Source organism: Cydia splendana, chromosome 8 (assembly GCF_910591565.1).
Source record: "Cydia splendana chromosome 8, ilCydSple1.2, whole genome shotgun sequence".
Taxonomy (NCBI): Eukaryota; Metazoa; Arthropoda; class Insecta; order Lepidoptera; family Tortricidae; genus Cydia; species Cydia splendana.
The window spans coordinates 11,507,071-11,527,929 of record NC_085967.1 but is presented as its reverse complement, the minus strand read 5'-3'; the positions used below and the strand labels follow the sequence as shown (position 1 = coordinate 11,527,929).

General features: G+C 40.4%; 1 protein-coding gene across 1 annotated transcript in view; it reads left to right on the top strand.

The window, feature by feature from the left end:
- Positions 1–20,859, top strand: part of LOC134793172 (uncharacterized) — a 139,966-nt gene that overhangs the window by 97,246 nt on the left and 21,861 nt on the right. Inside the window, exons 76-108 of the mRNA XM_063764759.1 lie at positions 1,155–1,787; positions 1,874–2,194; positions 2,354–2,680; positions 2,803–3,105; positions 3,216–3,524; positions 3,612–4,232; positions 4,322–4,647; positions 4,732–5,047; positions 5,140–5,439; positions 5,556–5,861; positions 7,115–7,747; positions 7,956–8,579; positions 8,893–9,201; positions 9,297–10,226; positions 10,302–10,616; positions 11,017–11,652; positions 11,740–12,045; positions 12,433–13,065; positions 13,155–13,466; positions 13,575–13,907; positions 14,006–14,305; positions 14,631–14,933; positions 15,034–15,351; positions 15,444–15,761; positions 15,849–16,151; positions 16,322–16,657; positions 16,757–17,050; positions 17,421–17,723; positions 17,812–18,456; positions 18,574–19,206; positions 19,324–19,626; positions 19,710–20,006; positions 20,089–20,742. Of these exons, the coding sequence (XP_063620829.1) occupies positions 1,155–1,787; positions 1,874–2,194; positions 2,354–2,680; positions 2,803–3,105; positions 3,216–3,524; positions 3,612–4,232; positions 4,322–4,647; positions 4,732–5,047; positions 5,140–5,439; positions 5,556–5,861; positions 7,115–7,747; positions 7,956–8,579; positions 8,893–9,201; positions 9,297–10,226; positions 10,302–10,616; positions 11,017–11,652; positions 11,740–12,045; positions 12,433–13,065; positions 13,155–13,466; positions 13,575–13,907; positions 14,006–14,305; positions 14,631–14,933; positions 15,034–15,351; positions 15,444–15,761; positions 15,849–16,151; positions 16,322–16,657; positions 16,757–17,050; positions 17,421–17,723; positions 17,812–18,456; positions 18,574–19,206; positions 19,324–19,626; positions 19,710–20,006; positions 20,089–20,742 (13,800 nt within the window). The remainder of the gene's footprint in view (positions 1–1,154; positions 1,788–1,873; positions 2,195–2,353; positions 2,681–2,802; positions 3,106–3,215; positions 3,525–3,611; positions 4,233–4,321; positions 4,648–4,731; positions 5,048–5,139; positions 5,440–5,555; positions 5,862–7,114; positions 7,748–7,955; positions 8,580–8,892; positions 9,202–9,296; positions 10,227–10,301; positions 10,617–11,016; positions 11,653–11,739; positions 12,046–12,432; positions 13,066–13,154; positions 13,467–13,574; positions 13,908–14,005; positions 14,306–14,630; positions 14,934–15,033; positions 15,352–15,443; positions 15,762–15,848; positions 16,152–16,321; positions 16,658–16,756; positions 17,051–17,420; positions 17,724–17,811; positions 18,457–18,573; positions 19,207–19,323; positions 19,627–19,709; positions 20,007–20,088; positions 20,743–20,859) is intronic.

Here is a 20,859-nt window from a genome sequence, read left to right as displayed (position 1 = left end):
TAAAAGTATTTGACAACAAAGGGTCTAGCAGGCTAAGGAAGGAGAAGTGGCCCCTGTGACGAATATCGGATTTTTATAATGTCATTTGTTGGCTATCTTATAATATAGAAACACCTTAACTTTCAGCCCCCTATCTTGAACCGTCACCGAGATAATGTCAAAAACGTCATTTTATGGACACATTTTTCAAAGTCGTTTTTCTCCTGAACTATATAAGGTAGAGCAATCAAACCAAATCATAGCTACAAAGAATGAGTAGGAGTATAACTCAGATTTTTTTAAATATTTAATTCCCTGAAAAGATAAGTATTAAAATGTCAGAGAATTTTTTGACAGCTCTTTTCAACAAGTAATTGTAAAGGTACACCTATGGAAAAAATCACATAAACTGCAAATAGTATTAGCTACTACCATGCGAAAAATCAATTCAATATAATTGGTGCAACATACTTAAAAAAATTAAATGTCAACGAAAGTGTTTAGCTATCAAAGGCGTCTTTCATTCTGAAGGAGATTTTCTGTTTAAATGAGGTTTAATTTCGTTGCCTAGCAACAGAGAGTGTTTATTTTGAACTTGACGCATGGCTGTCAAAATAGGTTACTCAACTGCTGCAACTAAGATAACATTTAATTTTTTGAAGTATGTTGCACCAATTATATTGAATTAATTTTTCGCATGGTAGTAGCTAATACTATTTGCAGTTTATGTGATTTTTTCCATAGGTGTACCTTTACAATTAGTTGTTGAAAAGAGCTGTCAAAAAATTCTCTGACATTTTAATCATTATTTTTTCAGGGAATTAAATATTTAAAAAAATCTGAGTTATACTCCTACTCATTCTAGCTATGATTTGGTTTGATTGCTCTACCTTATATAGTTCAGGAGAAAAACGACTTTGAAAAATGTGTCCATTAAATAACGTTTTTGATATTATCTCGGTGACGGTTTAAGATAGGGGGCTGAAAGTTAAGGTGTTTCTATATTATAAGATAGCCAACAAATGACATTATAAAAATCCGATATTCGTCACAGGGGCCACTTCTCCTTCCTTAGCCTGCTAGACCCTTTAAACACATTTTAACTTATACACATACCCGTTGTATGTGAAACCAGGCTTAAATAAAACTATTCATTATGCCATTTATAATTGCAGCTGAACAAATACCAGAGCCCGTTAATCCATGCACACCATCACCATGTGGACCTTACTCTTTATGCAAAGAAGTAAATGGAGCACCATCATGTACCTGCTTAGACGGTTACCAGGGGTCAGCCCCGTATTGTCGACCTGAGTGTATCAGCAGCGAAGAATGTTCCCTACACCTGTCGTGCATAAATAACAAATGTAAAAATCCATGCGAGGGCGTTTGTGGTTCCAATGCCGAATGTAGAGTGGTCAGCCATTCGCCTAATTGTATATGCCCGTTCGGATATACGGGAGATCCATTTGTGGCATGTCAACCAACTCCACTTCAAATAGAGCCACCTGCAACTCCCTGCTTACCTTCACCTTGCGGTGTAAATGCCGTTTGCAGAGAAAGAAATAGTGCCGGATCGTGTTCCTGCTTAGAAGGTTATATTGGGAACCCGTATGAAGGCTGTCGTCCAGAATGCGTTGTTAATACTGACTGTCCACTAAATGAAGCATGCTTAAACAATAAATGTGCTGACCCGTGCCCGGGCACCTGCGGCACTAACGCAGAGTGTCAAGTGGTGAACCACTCCCCTCTATGCACATGCATAAATAGTTACACGGGGGATCCATTTAGATACTGCGTTTATCAGGGTAAGTAACCGGTGCACTAAGTGATTAATGAAAAATAGAAATAATTGTACTGAAATCAATTAAAACTTTTTTTTTCCATATTCTAGAACCACACGTGCCATCACCAACGGTTGATGGTTGTTATCCATCGCCATGCGGCCCAAACAGTCAATGTAAATCAGTTAACAATCAGGCTGTATGTTCTTGTCTGCGGGAGTATGTGGGCTCGCCACCTAATTGCCGACCTGAATGCGTCGTTAGCACAGAGTGCCCTCACGATAAGGCGTGTGTCAACAACAAGTGCATAAACCCATGCCCAAAGCCATGCGGAGTCAATGCGAACTGCAAAGTGGTTAACCATAGCCCTATATGCTCTTGTAAAGCATCTTACACTGGAGACCCGTTTACAATTTGCACCTTTGTCCAATGTAAGTCATTATAATTTATAACTTAATGTTAATACATATTTTTTCATTTTATTATAATTTACTGCTGTGCCAAAAAACTCATTTCTTTTTCTGTCCTGGCAATTTGCATCATTCTTTTTAGTTTAAGATAATAGTTACAGTATAATTTGTCTATTTCAGATGATGTACAACCACCGCTTTCTGATAATCCTTGCATTCCATCACCTTGTGGTCCTAATGCAGAATGTCGTAACATACAAAATACACCATCGTGCTCGTGTATGGTCAACTTTATTGGTAGTCCACCCAACTGCAGACCCGAATGTACTATTCATTCTGACTGTCAAAGTGATCGTGCGTGTATGAACTCAAAATGTCAAGATCCTTGCCCGGGAGCTTGCGGAGTCTATGCCACATGCAATGTCCTAAATCATATTCCTATATGTACATGTATTGAAGGATACATTGGAGATCCATTCACGAGCTGCAGAGTAAAGCCTTTCGAAGGTAAATATATTATATATCACAAATACTGCTGCAATATATTCAGCTAAGTTACCCATAATTACTTTATATATTGTTAATATTAAAATATTATTACTAAAAATGAAATACTTTACATATTACAGAAAAACCTCTTATCACCGATGCTTGTGCTGACGTGCGTTGTGGTTCAAACGCAGAGTGCCTAAGCGGCCAGTGCCAATGTTTACCACAATTTCATGGAGACCCTTACTTTAACTGCCGCCCTGAATGTGTTTATAGCACTGATTGTGACCAAAACAAAGCATGTGTTCAAAGGAAATGTGTCGACCCTTGTGTTGGTGCTTGTGGACAAAATGCCATATGCACTATTGTAAACCATATCCCCATGTGCAGCTGCAACAATGGTTTCACTGGCAATGCATTTGTATTTTGCAATCCAATGAGAGGTAATAATAAGAATAACACCAAAATGTTATGAATGTTTCAACAGAAAAGCGTATACACATCATATAGAAATCTTCATCAATCTTTATCATACTTGTTTATTATTTTACAGCACCATCGGTAGAAAATCCATGCAGTACGGCAGTCTGTGGACCAAACAGTCAATGCAGGGAAATAAACAATCAAGCAGTTTGTACTTGTCTACCTTCTTACCTAGGCATCCCGCCAGCCTGCAGGCCTGAATGTGTGGTAAACGCGGAGTGCTTACAGAACCAAGCATGTATGGGACAGAAATGTGTAGACCCGTGCATTGGAGCTTGCGGACTAAGAGCAACATGCAAGGTTATAAATCACAATCCTGTATGCACATGTCCACCATCATACTCAGGCGACCCATTCGTACAGTGTACTTTAGTGTTCAGTAAGTGTAATTTTGTTTTAATTAGCTATTTGCCTAAGATATCGTTAAAAAAATTTTAATGGTTAATCCTAATAATTACTATTGTAGGTACGCCTGAGGTTGTGAACCCATGTCAACCGTCGCCATGTGGCCCTAATTCAATCTGTAAGGAAGTTGATGAAAATCCATCGTGTACATGTATGCCTACTTACAAGGGCCAACCACCTTACTGTAGACCGGAATGTATTAGCAATAGTGAATGTGCATCACACTTGGCTTGTGTCAATCAGAAATGCAGAGATCCATGTGTTGGGGCTTGTGGGTCGAATGCTGAATGTAGAGTTGTCAGCCATTCAGCAATGTGCGTATGTACACAAGGTTATGTTGGTGATCCCTTCTCTCAATGCACGTTGCAACCCGCAACTGAAATATTAAGACCTTGCACACCCTCTCCTTGCGGTTCGAATGCAGTATGCAAGGAACAAAATAATGTGGGCTCATGTATGTGCAATGAAGGCTATTTTGGAAACCCATACGAAGGATGTCGTCCAGAATGCGTGACTAATTCTGACTGTCCTGGAAATAAAGCTTGTATTGGAAACAAGTGCCAAGATCCATGCCCTGGCACATGTGGAATTAATGCAGAATGTTCAGTCATTAATCATTCTCCTAATTGCGTTTGTATTGCGGGATACACTGGTAATGCTTTACGCATCTGTAATATTTCTCGTAAGTAATATTTTTATTTTAGTGATCTTTCGCCAGTAAAATAATATTTATTTAAATATAGTCTGATTCATATTGTATCATTATTTTAGCTCAAGATACACCTATAAGAAACGTATGCTCCCCTAGCCCATGCGGACCGAACAGCCAATGTCGCGAGATTAATAATCAGGCTGTTTGTAGTTGTTTACCCGACTACACCGGCGAACCGCCTTCTTGCAAACCTGAATGTTTATTAAGCTCTGATTGTGCACCAAACAGAGCATGCATCAATAAAAAATGCGTTAACCCTTGTCCTGGACCTTGTGGCCAGAAAGCAGAATGCAGAATATTCAACCATAATCCAATTTGTAGCTGTTTATCAGGCTTTACTGGAGACCCATTTACAAGATGTTATGCAAAGCCAGGTAAGCCCGTCGTTCACTTACATAGTTATTTAAATTATTCTCAACATTGATACGAAGTAACCAAACTTGACGTGTGAATGATTTTAGTGACACAGCCGACAGTCGTGGAAAGAGACCCGTGCGTACCATCTCCGTGTGGTATATATGCAACATGTCGCAACAATGGCGGGCAAGCATCTTGCTCGTGTTCTCTAGGATACTTCGGAAGCCCTCCCAACTGCCGGCCAGAGTGCGTCACCAATCAAGATTGCGTTAGCTCTCTCGCGTGCATCAACGAAAAATGCAGAGATCCTTGCACTGGAGCATGTGGACAAAACGCACGTTGTTCCGTTTTAAATCACATTTCTATGTGCACATGTATAGAAGGCTTTAAAGGCGATCCTTTCACGGCTTGCAATATTATACAAGAAGGTAATAACCTCATATTAATTGTGCAACAAAGAACACTAATTAATGATATAAAGTGGGTAGGTATATCTACTTACATTTGTGTTTTGTTTTAGATCCTACACCAACGGATTTATGTAACCCATCGCCTTGTGGTCCCAATGCAGAGTGTAATAATGGAGATTGTAGATGTTTACCTGAATACGGTGGAGATCCTTATATCGGTTGTCGACCAGAGTGTACCATAAGTACGGACTGTCAAAGAAACCAAATTTGTATCAACAAGAAATGTGTACATCCATGCCCCGATACCTGTGGTAGCAACGCGATATGCGAAGTCATCAACCATGTACCCATGTGCAGTTGTCCACTAGGTTTCACAGGAAACTCGTTCGTTACATGTAATGTTGTTCAAAGTAAGTGTTCAGATGAGTTCACCATTACGTGAAATAGAGAATAAAACTGATACATGATGACATGTCAAACGAAATAAGTAATAAGTATAAACTAATAATTATTTTTTAATTTTCAGCGCCATCACCTACAATGCTATGTAATCCAAGTCCTTGCGGTCCGAATAGTCAATGCCGGGAAATAAATAACGTAGCGGTTTGCTCATGTCTGCCTGGCTTTTCTGGAAACCCTCCCACATGCAGGCCCGAGTGCACGACAAGCGCCGAATGCGCATTGAACAAGGCTTGTAACAACTACAAATGTGTGAATCCATGCATCGGAGCTTGTGGTATACGGGCACATTGCGAAGTTGTCAATCATAATCCCATTTGTTCTTGTCCAAACGAACTCACGGGTGACCCATTCTCCAGGTGTATCCCGAGACGTAAGTAGTATAACTATGAACAAAAAATAAACGACTTCTCAAAAGAGTCTAAAATCCAATACAATCTTTAAATAGTGTTCATTGCCAATTCCAATTTACTATATGGTTCTTTCGGACAGCGAGACTCCCTCTGGTCGCATAACAACTTTTGTCATATTTTTAATTGTCATAACACTTTATGTATAAAATTGTAAGTCATAAAAATCTTTAGTCAGAATTATTCCTGAGCATAACTGGGTTTTTGTCATAAATTAGTTATGTCATAATTTTTGTAGTCATGAATTTAATTCGCATAAAATTTTAAGTCATCTGCTGGATATCCATAATTGTTTTTCGTTCGAAGTATTGCAGTGCATAGTATTAATATAGACATAAAAAATTAAGTCATATATTTAGTGGTCATAAAAGAAACTAATCATAATAGGTAGGTTAGGTTCGTTAGGTTGCTTTAGATGCCCGAAGGGCAAACTACGCAGAAATAGGAGCCCCGCGTGAGCGGGGCTCCATCGAATTAAGTGTTTGGACGGAGATTAGGGAAAATTTTTTTTTTCGAGGAGTTGTTGACAGGCTAAAATTAGTTTCTTAAATTATTTATGTAAACCATTATGGTTGAAAATTATTATGCTACAAAACGTTATACGTAAAAACCTTATAAATATCGATAAATATGCTTTTAGCTGGTATGACATTTGATTCATTATAATCAAAACCTAATATATGTACAAAAAAATTATGATAACTGCTGAGTATGTCATCAAATATTATGGCTAAAAATGTATGACACAATATAATATGACTTTTCATTTGTATGCGCAATGATGATTATGACACAAGTTGTTATGCGCAACAAAGATATGACCTAAACTTGTATGCAACCCAATATGGACCCTTCGGACAGCACATGCACGATAAAAATACCGAAATAATAAAAGGTGTGTGTATAATATTTTCGAACAAGTGTGATGATTTGATGAAAAATATCAAATAAAATCAAACCAAAAAAATCCAAATGAACGTTTTTAAATATTTATCATTCATAATCATCGAGCCAATTCAACCGGTCAACATAAGGAAACAACTCAAAAGATGCATCAGATTACTTTGCCACACATGTGTATAAAATGCAACTATTTTATCCGTTTTTGAACAATCAAGAGAACCTAGACCCAACGTAGATGGAAAATACTTTTATTTAGCTTTTTATTCTGAAATAATATACTTGATTATTATTAATTGAAATTCCTATTTTTCAGCACTCGAAATCCCTCCTCAAGTTAATCCATGCCAGCCTTCACCGTGTGGGCCCAACGCAGTTTGTCAAACTATAAATGATTCACCGTCGTGTTCTTGTCTGCCACAATTTATCGGATTACCGCCCAATTGTCGCCCCGAATGCTCTAGTAACAGCGAGTGTTCTAATAATTTAGCGTGCATTAATAACAAGTGCGCCGATCCTTGCATAGGTGCTTGTGGCACGATGGCTGAATGTAGAGTTGTTAGTCATACGCCGAACTGTGTGTGCCCTCAGGGATATATGGGCGATCCATTTGTTTTGTGCCGTGTGCAAGTAGATATTGAACAACCGCCGCAGCCCTGTACTCCGTCTCCTTGCGGAAGCAATGCGGTGTGTAAGGAACGAAACAACGCTGCCTCGTGTGTTTGTGCACCAGAATATATCGGAAACCCTTACGAAGGATGCCGACCTGAATGCTCAGTTAATACCGATTGTCCATCTAATAGAATATGTCAGCAAAACAAATGTCGAGATCCTTGCCCTGGCACTTGTGGAGTAAACGCCCAATGTCAAGCGATTAATCACTCTCCGACTTGTACCTGCCTGCAAGGATTTACTGGAAACCCCTTCCAGAATTGCGTCCCGATACGACGTAAGTTCATCGTTTTTTCATATGAATAGTAAAAGTATTATAATATGTCTGGTTAAAGACATTTATATGTATTCTTAATAGAAACACTTCACTCACTCATTAAAAGAATACTCATTAAGTGTTTCTTTGTAAACTATACAGTTTAATATGCATACAAGTAAAAAGTTATGACAAATATGTGTATTTCAAATAAAATTTTCTTTTACAGCTGTAGAACACAGAAACCCTTGTTCTCCAACGCCGTGTGGTCCCAACAGTGCCTGCAAAGTAATAAACGATCAAGTAGTTTGCTCTTGCCAGCCCGAATATCAGGGATCTCCACCAAACTGCAGACCGGAATGCATTATCAGTGCCGAATGTCCGACAAATATGGCTTGCCTTCGTCAGAAATGTACAGATCCTTGCGTAGGCCAATGCGGACAGAATGCTAGATGTCACGTTATAAACCATAGTCCAATATGTTCCTGCATTGACCGATATACCGGTGATCCTTTCAGCCGCTGCTACTTAATGACCGTCCCTGTGGAATTTAAACCCCAGGATCCATGCTTACCTTCACCATGCGGATCTTTCAGTCAATGTAGAGATATAGGCGGTATTCCATCATGCACCTGTTTGCCTACCTATATAGGCGCTCCACCGCAGTGTCGACCCGAGTGTACAATAAATTCTGATTGTCCCAGTGATACAGCATGCATCAATCAAAAATGCAGAGACCCTTGTCCAGGATCATGTGGCTTAAATGCACGTTGTACAATTAAAAATCACACTCCCATATGTACGTGCATCGATAATTACGTTGGCGATGCTTTTACTGAATGTAAATTACAAGGTACTTATAATTTTTATTACTATCATACGCTTATTACACCATCCCTCAAATCAAATACGTTTGTAAAAAAGTTTTCTCTCTCTCTCTCTCTCTCTCTCTCTCTCTCTCTCTCTCTCTCTCTCCCTCCCTCTCTCCCTCCCTCTCTCCCTCTCTCCCTCTCTCCCTCTCTCCCTCTCTCCCTCTCTCCCTCTCTCCCTCTCTCCCTCTCTCCCCCTCTCTCTCTCTCTCTCTCCCTCTCTCCTTTAACAAGTATAAGCCCGATCAAGACAATAAAATAGTTCGCCATATGTAATTTCATAACCTATTTTTGCAGTTCCATCTCAGGATGAAATCGACCCTTGCAATCCTTCACCTTGTGGAGCAAATGCAGTATGCAATAACGGAGTGTGCTCATGTATCCCGGAATATCAAGGGGATCCGTACTTTGAATGTCATCCTGAATGCATTTTGAGTTCTGATTGTTCTCAAGACAAAGCATGTATGCGTAACAAATGCGTAAATCCGTGTAATAGTGGTGTATGCGCGAGCAATGCGATATGTGAAGTTATCGGACATATACCGATGTGCCGATGTCCTGAAGCTATGACTGGGAATGCTTTTATTCAATGCACACCCATGGAAGGTAACTACATAGTTTAATAAATATGTATACATTAACAAATCGAGTTATGTAATTCGATAAAACTAGAACTAATTTGTTTTTTATTTTTATTTTAGTTGTTAGGCCAGAGCCGTGCCAACCCAGCCCTTGTGGGCCTAATAGCCAGTGCCGCAATATTAACGGACAACCAGTGTGCTCTTGCGTAACAGGATTTATCGGAAGTCCACCATCATGCAGACCAGAGTGCACTGTCAGCTCCGATTGCTTACCGAACGAAGCCTGTAGTAACAATAAATGTATTAAGCCATGTCAAGGTGCATGTGGAGTAGAGGCAATATGTCAAGTAATCAATCACAATCCTGTATGCTCTTGCCCAACTTCATATACTGGTAATCCATTTATAAGATGCATCGCCCAGCCGTTCCAACAGGAACCAGTTAATACTTGTATTCCGTCACCCTGTGGGCCTAACTCGATATGTAAAGAAACCTCAGGATCACCTTCATGTTCCTGCCAAGAAGGATTCATTGGATCTCCGCCTTACTGTAAACCGGAATGTATTAGTAACACAGAATGCCCTACTCATCAAGCTTGCATCAAACAAAAATGTGTAGACCCGTGCGTTGGTTCCTGCGGAGTAAATGCTCAATGTCACGTAATCAGCCATTCTCCGGCATGCTCTTGCTTACCAGGATACACAGGAAATCCATTCTTTGAATGTCATACACAATCGCCAGAGCAAGAGTTTACATCTCCTTGTCAGCCGTCTCCGTGTGGTGCTAATGCAATTTGCAAAGAACTGAATGGTGCTGGATCATGCACTTGTCAATCGAATTATTTCGGAAACCCATATGAAGGATGCAGACCTGAATGTTTAATTAATACTGATTGTCCATCGAACAAAGCCTGCTTACAGAATAACTGTCGTGATCCATGTCCGGGTGCGTGTGCACCGAACGCTTTGTGCCAAGTGGTCAATCATGCTCCACAATGTTCATGTCAAGGAGGTTTTACTGGCGATCCATTCCGCTACTGTGTACCGGAGAGTAAGTTTTCATTAACTAGTAAATTGATAGTCAAATTTGTAACAACTTTTCACCATTGCATTCATTTTATTTCAGTTCAATATGATACACCTAAAGATGTATGTCGACCATCACCTTGTGGACCAAACAGCAGATGCAAAGAAGTAAATCAGCAAGCTGTGTGTTCTTGTTTACCCGAATACATTGGAACACCTCCAGGATGTCGTCCAGAATGCACTACTAGTGCCGAATGTTCAAAAGACAAGGCTTGCATCAATCGAAAATGTCAAGATCCATGCATAAATGCATGTGGCATAAATTCTGATTGTAGAGTTATTAATCATAGTCCAATCTGTCAATGTAAACCAAGATATACAGGAGATCCCTTCGCAAGGTGTTCGCCTATACCTCGTAAGTTTCCAAAACAACATTTATTTTTATGAATTCCTTTGCTGTTACTTTTTACGACGACTGTCGATGACCGTCTTCTGCATACAAACGTAGTTTTAATTTTCCTCCATGGATATTGACATTAATGGAAAATATTTTTACACGATTTGACGTATGTTAACATTTCCAGTGCCAAGCAATGTGCCAAGCGCCCCATTTCCAATACAAAATGAACACACATACGTGTCCTTAGCATTGAATGTCATATGGAGAAGGGTTTGTGCAGGGTCGCCAACTTTCCTCTGAAGGGGGTGTCCATTTGAAAAACTTATTTTTGGTTTCTTCGTTTAGTCACTATTATTACGTTATCTATAAAAGTGTGTATTGTAAATATCATTGTAAAAACTATTTTTGTTTGCAGCACCAGTTGCGAATGCTGAGCTGGAGCCATACAGGAATCCATGCGCACCATCACCTTGCGGGCCTAATGCGCTGTGCCACGATATTGGAAATATACCCTCGTGTGCATGTATGCCAACTTATGTTGGCAGTCCTCCTAATTGCAGACCAGAATGTACTATAAATTCTGAGTGTCCGACATCTCAAGCGTGCATCCAACAGAAATGCCGCGACCCATGTCCTGGTTCTTGCGGTATTACTGCTATATGTACCGTAACTCAACACAATCCAATATGCACGTGCCCTGAAGGTTATACCGGCGACGCATTTACGTCCTGCGCTCCTAAACCACCAGTATATGCTGATATTATCGATAAATGCAATCCATCACCATGCGGAACCAATGCAATTTGTAACGAACGCATATGCACGTGCATATCTGAGCATCAAGGAGACCCGTACGTAGGCTGCCGACCCGAGTGTGTCTTGAGCACTGACTGTCCAAGAGACAAAGCATGCTCAAAGAATAAATGTGTTAATCCATGCTTAGGCACTTGTGCAGCCACTGCTATTTGTGACGTCATCAATCACGTGCCTATGTGTAGCTGTACTCAGGGAATGACAGGAAATGCATTCTACGACTGTACGCCAATCCAAGGTATTAATTTAACTAACTTACCTAATATCATTTTTCTTTTATTCATTTAGCATTGGATTTGCGTATAAATAGGGCTTTATTTTACAGTGCCAATATCTACAAACCCTTGCCGACCCTCTCCATGTGGTCCAAACAGCCAATGCCGAGAAATTAATGGACAAGCAGTATGTAGTTGCGTATCAGGCTATATTGGCAGCCCTCCGCTATGTCGACCAGAGTGTACAGTCAGTTCAGACTGCCCATCGAATCGAGCCTGCAGCAATCAGAAATGCATTGATCCTTGTGCGGGAGCCTGCGGAGTCGAAGCAAAGTGCGAAGTGGTGAAACACAACCCGATATGTACTTGTCAAAGCAGGTACACGGGAAATCCATTTGTGCGATGCTTACCCTTCGGTAAGTCTCAATAACAATACATTGATTACTGATAAGTTGGGATCAGCGCGCGAGCGTGGATACGATTCGCACATTTTTAGCACCTAGGTCCTCGAGTTTTGTCTCGGTAAAAACCTAAAAACTAAAGAAACGTATTTTTCGTTTTATTTTTAAAAATAATCTGTACCGAACTGTTAAACATACACGCATGAAAAGAGTGATAGAAAACTTCATAACGACAATTTATATAAAAACCGGTTAAACATGAGTCGGATATAAGAAAAAAAACATGATAAAAAATGTCTACTATAAAAAGGAAACGAAACCCTTGTGGCGCGAGTGAGTTATTCGCTCATGCCGTACACGGGTTATTTTATCTTTGTACTATTATTTTACTGTTATTTTCAGCTCCCACGCAAGATCCTGTAGCTCCATGCACCCCTTCGCCGTGTGGCCCGAACTCTATCTGTAAAGAAACTTCAGGGACGCCATCGTGCACTTGCATGCCTAACTTCTTCGGATCACCACCATATTGCAGACCTGAATGTTCTAGTAACAGCGAATGTCCAGCCAACAAAGCCTGCATCAATTCAAAATGTTCAGACCCGTGTATCAATGCTTGTGGTACTAATGCGCAATGCAGAACGATAAGCCATTCTCCAATGTGTTTCTGCGATAATGGTTTTACTGGCGACGCTTTTTCCAACTGCTATGTTCAAGATGTAATAATACCAGAAATACCAACTCCTTGTGATCCAACACCTTGTGGTGCCAATGCAGTGTGCAAAGAATTGAACTTCGCTGGATCTTGTACTTGTCTGCCAAACTATATAGGGAATCCATATGAAGGATGTCGACCCGAATGCACAGTAAATACTGACTGTACGTCAAACAAAGCTTGCATACGTAATAAATGTCAAGACCCTTGTCCAGGCACATGTGGAACGATGGCTTCGTGTACTGTCGTTAATCACTTACCATCTTGTACTTGCTTACCTGGATTTACTGGCGACCCGTATCGGCACTGCCTTATTCAGAATGGTAATTATTATTCAAAGTATTCAAACACATTATTTTACGAGTATATTGCTATATGTAAAATGTCACTAATATTTGATTCATGTTTACAGAACCTACACCAGAACCGGTTACGCCATGTGTACCAAATCCGTGTGGACCAAACAGCGTCTGTCGGCCAGTAAATGGACAAAGCGCTTGTTCGTGTATGGCCAACTACATTGGTTCGCCACCTGGTTGTAGACCCGAGTGTACCGTTAGCTCGGAATGTTCTACCAATAGAGCGTGCATTAAACAGAAATGTGCTGATCCATGCCCCGGACGTTGTGGCTTAAACTCAGACTGCAGAGTTATTAATCATAGTCCTCTGTGCTCTTGTTCGCCTGGATTCACAGGCGATCCATTCACCCGCTGCTATCCGCAACGTAAGTCCTTAAACTTTGACATCAACAATATACACTCGTATGTAGTAGAAAAAAAAAATTAATAATGTGTGATCATTTGGCCTAATCATTGGATGTACTTTCTTTTAGAACCGTTGCATTTACTACCAGAACCGACGAGGAACCCATGCGTCCCAAATCCTTGTGGAGACAATTCAATTTGTCGAGAAATAAATGGAGGTCCATCTTGCAGTTGTATGCCACAATATCAAGGACAGCCTCCTAATTGTAGACCTGAATGTGCTATTAACCAGGACTGCCCGTCTAACATGGCATGCATAAATATGAAATGCCGTGATCCATGTCCAGGAAGCTGCGGAGAAAACGCAATATGCACAGTCTTTAATCATTCTCCGTCTTGCACATGCTCTCAAGGTTATAGTGGCGATTCGTTTGTTGCCTGTAGACCAATTCCACCAAGAGGTAAAATAATCACAAAAAAATCTTAAATATTTAAAGGAATCCCATATACTTAAATTATTAAATTTATTTTTAATTCATCTTTGTTCTATTTTTTTTAGACGAATTACCATCTGATCCTTGTAATCCTTCACCGTGTGGTATCAACGCCCAATGCAGAAATGGGGAATGCACGTGTATTAGTGACTACCAGGGAGATCCATATTTCGCTTGCAAACCCGAATGCGTATCGAGTACAGACTGTGCTCCGGACAGAGTTTGTTCCAGGAACAAATGTATCAATCCATGCCCTGCAATGTGTGCTGCAACCGCTCAATGTAACGTTTATAATCACATACCAATTTGCACATGTCCCGAAGGTACTTCAGGAAATGCATTTACTGGATGTCATACAATGACAGGTACGTTGTTAAAACATTTTTAAACTAAATTATGTTTCGTAAATATTTCACGACATAAACTAATTATAGCAATTTGCTATGAAATAATAAGTAACTATCATAATGATTAGTGATTGATTGCATATCATTAAATTCATTAATTATTTATTCTGAAACATAACATACCAAACAGTAGATGATAATCTAATATATGTAATTTAATTATCAGCATCAGCATTATCATCATCGGCAAACCCCTACCGCTTGCTTTATGTAGCCTTCTTTCTTGGGTGAGAAAAATGGCATACAGCCCAGTTTGCTGACTATGGATGTATTTTTATTGCAGTTTCTTTGGTCGAACCGTGTAATCCAAGTCCATGCGGTCCGAATAGCCAATGCCGTTCAATCAATAACCAGGCAGTATGTTCTTGTTTACCTACGTTTATTGGGAACCCGCCATCATGCCGACCGGAATGCACTATCAGCGCCGAATGTCCGCAGAATGAAGCTTGCAACAATCATAAATGTATCAACCCGTGTGTTGGTGCTTGCGGTTATGCAGCTAAATGTGAAGTTATAAATCATAACCCAATATGTTCGTGTCCAAACCAATACACAGGAAACCCATTTACCCAATGCACTCCGATACGTAAGTAACCATCGTTCGCTTGTTTTTCTATAAAGTAACTAAAGTAATAGCAATGAAACAAATTCTGATTAAAACATGACACGAATACTTCTGATTACAGCTGCCATGCCAATACCGCAGGGAGACCCATGTACGCCTTCTCCATGTGGACCGTATTCGGTTTGCAAAGTGATTGGAGAGTCGCCATCATGCACATGTCAACCAGATTACTTAGGCCAACCTCCCAATTGTCGCCCAGAGTGCGTCAGTAATTCAGAATGTAGAAGCGATTTAACATGCATTAATCAAAAATGCAAAAATCCCTGTCCGGGTAGTTGTGGATATAATGCAGACTGTAAAATTATTAGCCATGCTATGGTCTGCACCTGTCCTTTTGGCTTATCTGGAGATCCTCTTGTTTCCTGTAATTCTATTCCAGGTAAGGTATCATAACTGTACCAAGTACCTACTAATAATTCCAAATGTGCTTTTTTTGTATAATTTCAACAAATATATAATTGTCTTTTACAGATTCCATCGTTTATGATTCTCCTTGTGAGCCATCGCCGTGTAGACTTAACGCAGAGTGTTCTGAACGAAACGGAGCTGGCGCATGCAGATGTATTGAATCGTATGTCGGTAACCCATACGAAGGATGTCGCCCAGAATGTGTCATAAATACAGACTGCCCACCCATGTTAGCTTGCATTCAAAACAAGTGCAAAAATCCTTGTCCTGGTGTATGTGGATCAAATGGTATTTGTCAAGTTGTGAATCATCTACCCACATGCTATTGTCCTCCAGGACTAACTGGCAATCCATACTCCTACTGCGTACCACAATTGGAAGGTATTATTTTGTAACGCTGCTACGTAATTCTTAATTTTTTACTATAGCCGTATATTTTAATTAAAAAGTAAAACATTATTATTTCAGATGAAATTAAACCGGCGCCGTGCACTCCATCTCCATGCGGACCGAATAGTCAATGTCGAGAGGTGAACTCTCAAGCAGTATGCAGCTGCTTATCTGAATTTATTGGTTCTCCACCAAACTGCCGGCCGGAATGCACGATTAATAGCGAATGTCAGACAGACAAAGCATGCATAAATCGCAAGTGCGTTAATCCCTGTGTTGGTCAATGTGCTAGAAATGCTAATTGTAGGGTAATATCACATAATCCGATATGCTCCTGCCAAGAACGGTTTACTGGAGATCCTTTTACCAACTGTATACCGAGTAAGTTGTTTCTACTTATTTAAGTAGGTATTTATATTCTCTTTGAACGTTCAATTACCTTATTTAATTTGGTATATTTATTTCATGTCTCTTATTTATGTTGTTGTCAAATATATGTCTTGTGATATCGTCTTCTGTCTGTCAATGTATATAATGTAATTTAATTACAGTTGTAGAGTCGATTTCACCGCCATCTGCAGAAGTCAACCCGTGCATCCCGTCGCCGTGTGGACCGAATTCAGAATGCCAAGTATACGGAGGCAGTGCTCGATGCACTTGTTTACCGAACTACATAAGTTCACCACCTCGATGCAGGCCGGAATGTGTGACCAGCGCGGAATGTAGTGCTGCAAATGCTTGCATTAACAACCGATGCGCGGATCCATGTCCCGGAGCTTGTGGCCTCCGTGCCCAATGCAGCGTCGTTAACCACCTACCGATCTGTTTATGTATACCTGGCAACACTGGGGATCCGTTCGTTGCCTGTCACGATATGCCGCCCGAAGGTTAGTTACATATAAAATATAAAGTTGTATAGAATTTGATCCCGTAAAATGACACAGAACCGTAAGCAGCAAACAGCTAATTCAATGTTTTTTTTTTAGTTCCAATAGATCCGTGTTCTCCTTCCCCATGTGGTTCTAATGCAGTCTGCCGAGATGGCACTTGTACATGTTTACCTGAATATCAAGGTGATCCTTATTTCGGTTGCCACCCTGAATGCGTTTTGAACACGGAATGTCCACGCGACAAAGCATGTATGAACAATAAATGCAAGGATCCTTGCGTTGGAACATGTGGCAGCGGCGCTATTTGTGAAGTTTTCAATCATATTCCTATGTGTTCTTGCCCAACGGGCTATACCGGATCGCCATTCTCGTACTGTACTGAAGTTATTGGTAAGTATTATCTAAAAAGTATTCTATAAAAAGTAAAGCTTAATGCCGTTATTCATAAACGCTTGTCAAGCCTAACAAGCCCGTGATAATCATTTGTCCTTATCTGTCGTTTTAACATTTGTGTTTAACGTTTAAAGGGACACAATTTTACAAAAGTTTGCTAAGTTTTATGATTTTTATGAATAAGGGGTTAATTATTTGAATCGAAATGTGTTATTTTTTTAAGAGATGTCATTTTGCAATCAATTTTTTTGTAAATCATTGGCTCGGTTGTAATGAGCCGGTAAAGTTATCTTTATTTATTTATTTCACGCTGGTCCAATGCAGGTAGGAAACTTCATCGGTAATACTTATTTTTATTTTTTTACAGACATGCCAACCAACTTATGTCAGCCGTCCCCGTGTGGGCCCAACAGTCAGTGCAGAGAAGTAAATGGAAACGCGGTGTGCGTTTGTATTCAAGGCTACATAGGTAGTCCTCCAAATTGTCGACCAGAATGTACAATAAGCGCCGAATGTGCATTAAATCGAGCTTGCTCTAACCAAAAATGCATTGATCCATGCCCAGGAGCATGCGGTCGTAACACTCAATGCCTAGTGGTGAACCACAATCCAGTGTGTACTTGTTTGGCAGGATATTCCGGCGATCCATTTTCATATTGCCAATTTATTCGTAAGTAACCAATTTTCAAATAAAGATTATCAATAACAGTTATCGATATAGGTAAATAAAAAATATCACATTGTACATATTTTTGCAGCTCCAGCACCGCCAGTGAAGGTTAATCCATGCCTACCGTCTCCTTGTGGACCAAATTCGCAATGCAATGAAAATGGTGAAAATTACGTTTGCACATGCTTTCCTGAATTTGTCGGTAGACCACCCAATTGCCGACCCGAATGCACTAGTAACACTGAATGTGCTTTGAACATGGCATGTATCAATAGGAAATGTGTCGACCCTTGCATCGGCTCATGTGGCTTGAACGCTGAATGTAGAGTTGTAAGCCATACACCGATATGCTTATGTCAAAATGGATATACTGGTGATCCGTTCCTTACGTGTACTTACCTTGAAGTTGTTGCTACGGAACTGGAACGCCCTACACCGTGCGTTCCTTCTCCATGCGGTGTCAACGCAGAATGCCGTGAACAATACAACGCCGGGTCTTGTACTTGCCTAGAAGGTTATTTCGGAAACCCATATGAGGCCTGCAAACCGGAATGCGTACTTAACTCAGACTGTCCGGCCAATCTAGCTTGCCGAAATAATAAATGCTATGATCCCTGTCCTGGCACTTGCGGACTAAATGCGCTATGCAATGTAATCAACCATATTCCGAGCTGCTCTTGTCCAGACCAACATTACGGGAATCCTTACAAAATATGCATATTTAAGCTTCAATGTGAGTATCAATTTTACTTAATACACTTATTATTCTTAATTAGCGTTAAAATACAGACATATTTGGTATACCTAGTTGATAACGTTTGTTTATTAATATATATTTTTTGAATTGCAGCTGAAATACAAGATCCCTGTGATCCATCACCATGCGGCCCTAATAGTCAATGCAGGTCTCAGAATGGGTTGTCTATCTGCACGTGCTTGGATGGATACCAAGGATCACCTCCAATGTGCCGGCCAGAATGTTTAACCAGCTCCGAATGTCCCATGGATAAGGCCTGTGAAAACCTTAAGTGTGTCAATCCATGCCCGAAAGGCTGCGGTGTTAATTCAGACTGCAGAGTTATTAAGCATAACGCCATTTGTACATGCAAACGAGGTTATACTGGAGATCCATTCTCACAATGTTACGTGTCTCCAATACCAGAACGGCCGCTCATGGATCCGGTTAACCCATGCGTACCTTCGCCATGTGGTTCGAACGCCATATGCCGTGACATCGGTGGCATCCCTTCGTGTACATGCAATGTTGGATACCTTGGCAGCCCACCGAACTGCAAACCGGAATGTGTTGCTAATGCCGATTGTAGCAATGACAGAGCTTGCATAAACATGAAATGTGAAAATCCATGTTTAGGTTCATGCGGACTGAATGCGGTATGCAATGTGATCAATCACGTGCCTATGTGTTCGTGTCTAGAAGGATATCAAGGAGATCCATTTGCCATTTGCAACCTTAAACCCTCAGGTACGACTCTATAGTCCATTCTATATTTTATTTTGCATGTTCACGAGACTGGAAACATGATAGTTAACGCAGATCTTTTTTAGCACATTGACATTGATATAATTGCTTTTATTTCAGAACCCCCACAAAAGACAGATCCTTGTAATCCAACACCGTGTGGGGCTAATGCTCAGTGCAATAACGGCATATGTACATGTCTTGCTGAATACTCCGGGGATCCATATTTCGGTTGCCGACCTGAGTGCGTGCTGAGCTCAGACTGCCCTCTGGACAAGGCTTGCGTGCGTTCCAAATGCGTTGACCCTTGCCGAAACATGTGCGGTGTTAATGCCGAGTGCAACGTTTACAACCATGTTGCAGTATGCAGTTGTCCGGCTAGTATGACTGGTAATGCTTTCAGCGAATGCAACATAATCGAAAGTAAGTATAGGTACTGAAGGTAGTTAAGTAATATATGCACCTGTTTTTGGTTTAGTTTAACACATTAATTTATTTGTTCCCAGAGCCAACAAATAGACCTTGTGAACTTTCTCCATGCGGGCCTAACAGTAACTGCAGAGAAATTAACGAACAAGCAGTATGTGCGTGCTTACCAAATTATATTGGAAATCCACCTAATTGTCGCCCCGAATGTATTCAAAGCTCAGACTGTACTCCATCGCGTGCATGTATTAATCAAAAATGTGAAGATCCATGCCCGGGGTCATGTGGAAATAATGCTATCTGCAATGTTATAAAACATAATCCTATCTGCAGCTGTCCTGACAGATACACTGGTTCTCCGTTCTCCCATTGCTATGGTATGTTATGATTCTTTAAAATACTACTGGATATGAGTATTGATCATAAACAAATATTTTATAACTTTCATTTATATTGCAGTATTTGTTCCTGAAGAACTACCACCGTCTGACCCATGCGTACCTTCCCCATGCGGACAGAATAGTATTTGTAAACCAACTAACAGCGGTTCATCTTATGTATGTACATGTCAGCCGACATTTGAAGGTACTCCGCCGCAGTGTCGTCGAGAATGTACAAGCAATGACGATTGTTCCATGGACAAAGCATGCATAAACTATAAATGTAAAGATCCCTGTCCAGGATCTTGTGGACTCAACACAGCATGCATTGTACGGCTGCATAGTCCCATGTGTTCCTGTGAAGAAAGTTATACTGGTGATCCCTTCACAGCATGTCATAGAATACCATTGGCTGAACCGACAGACCCATGTAATCCGACGCCGTGTGGTGCTAATGCCCAATGTAAAGTTTCAAGAAACCTAGCTGCTGCATGCATATGTGACCCAGATTATTATGGAAATCCTTACGAAGCATGCAGGCCCGAATGCGTTACACAAACAGATTGTCCGTACAACAAAGCATGCTTAAAGAATAAATGTGTTGATCCTTGTCCCGGAACGTGTGGTGTTTCAGCCGTGTGTCAAGTTATCAACCACATTCCATCATGTAGTTGTACACCAGGATACACTGGAAATCCTTACGCATATTGCCACATTATAATCAACACTCCGGGTAATTGTTTTATTCATTCATACCTAGGATTGGAAACAAAAGCATATTTGCGTATCGTACATATTCCTTTTCTGCGGGTTTAAAGTAACCTTTGCCTAATACGTACACATTTTATTA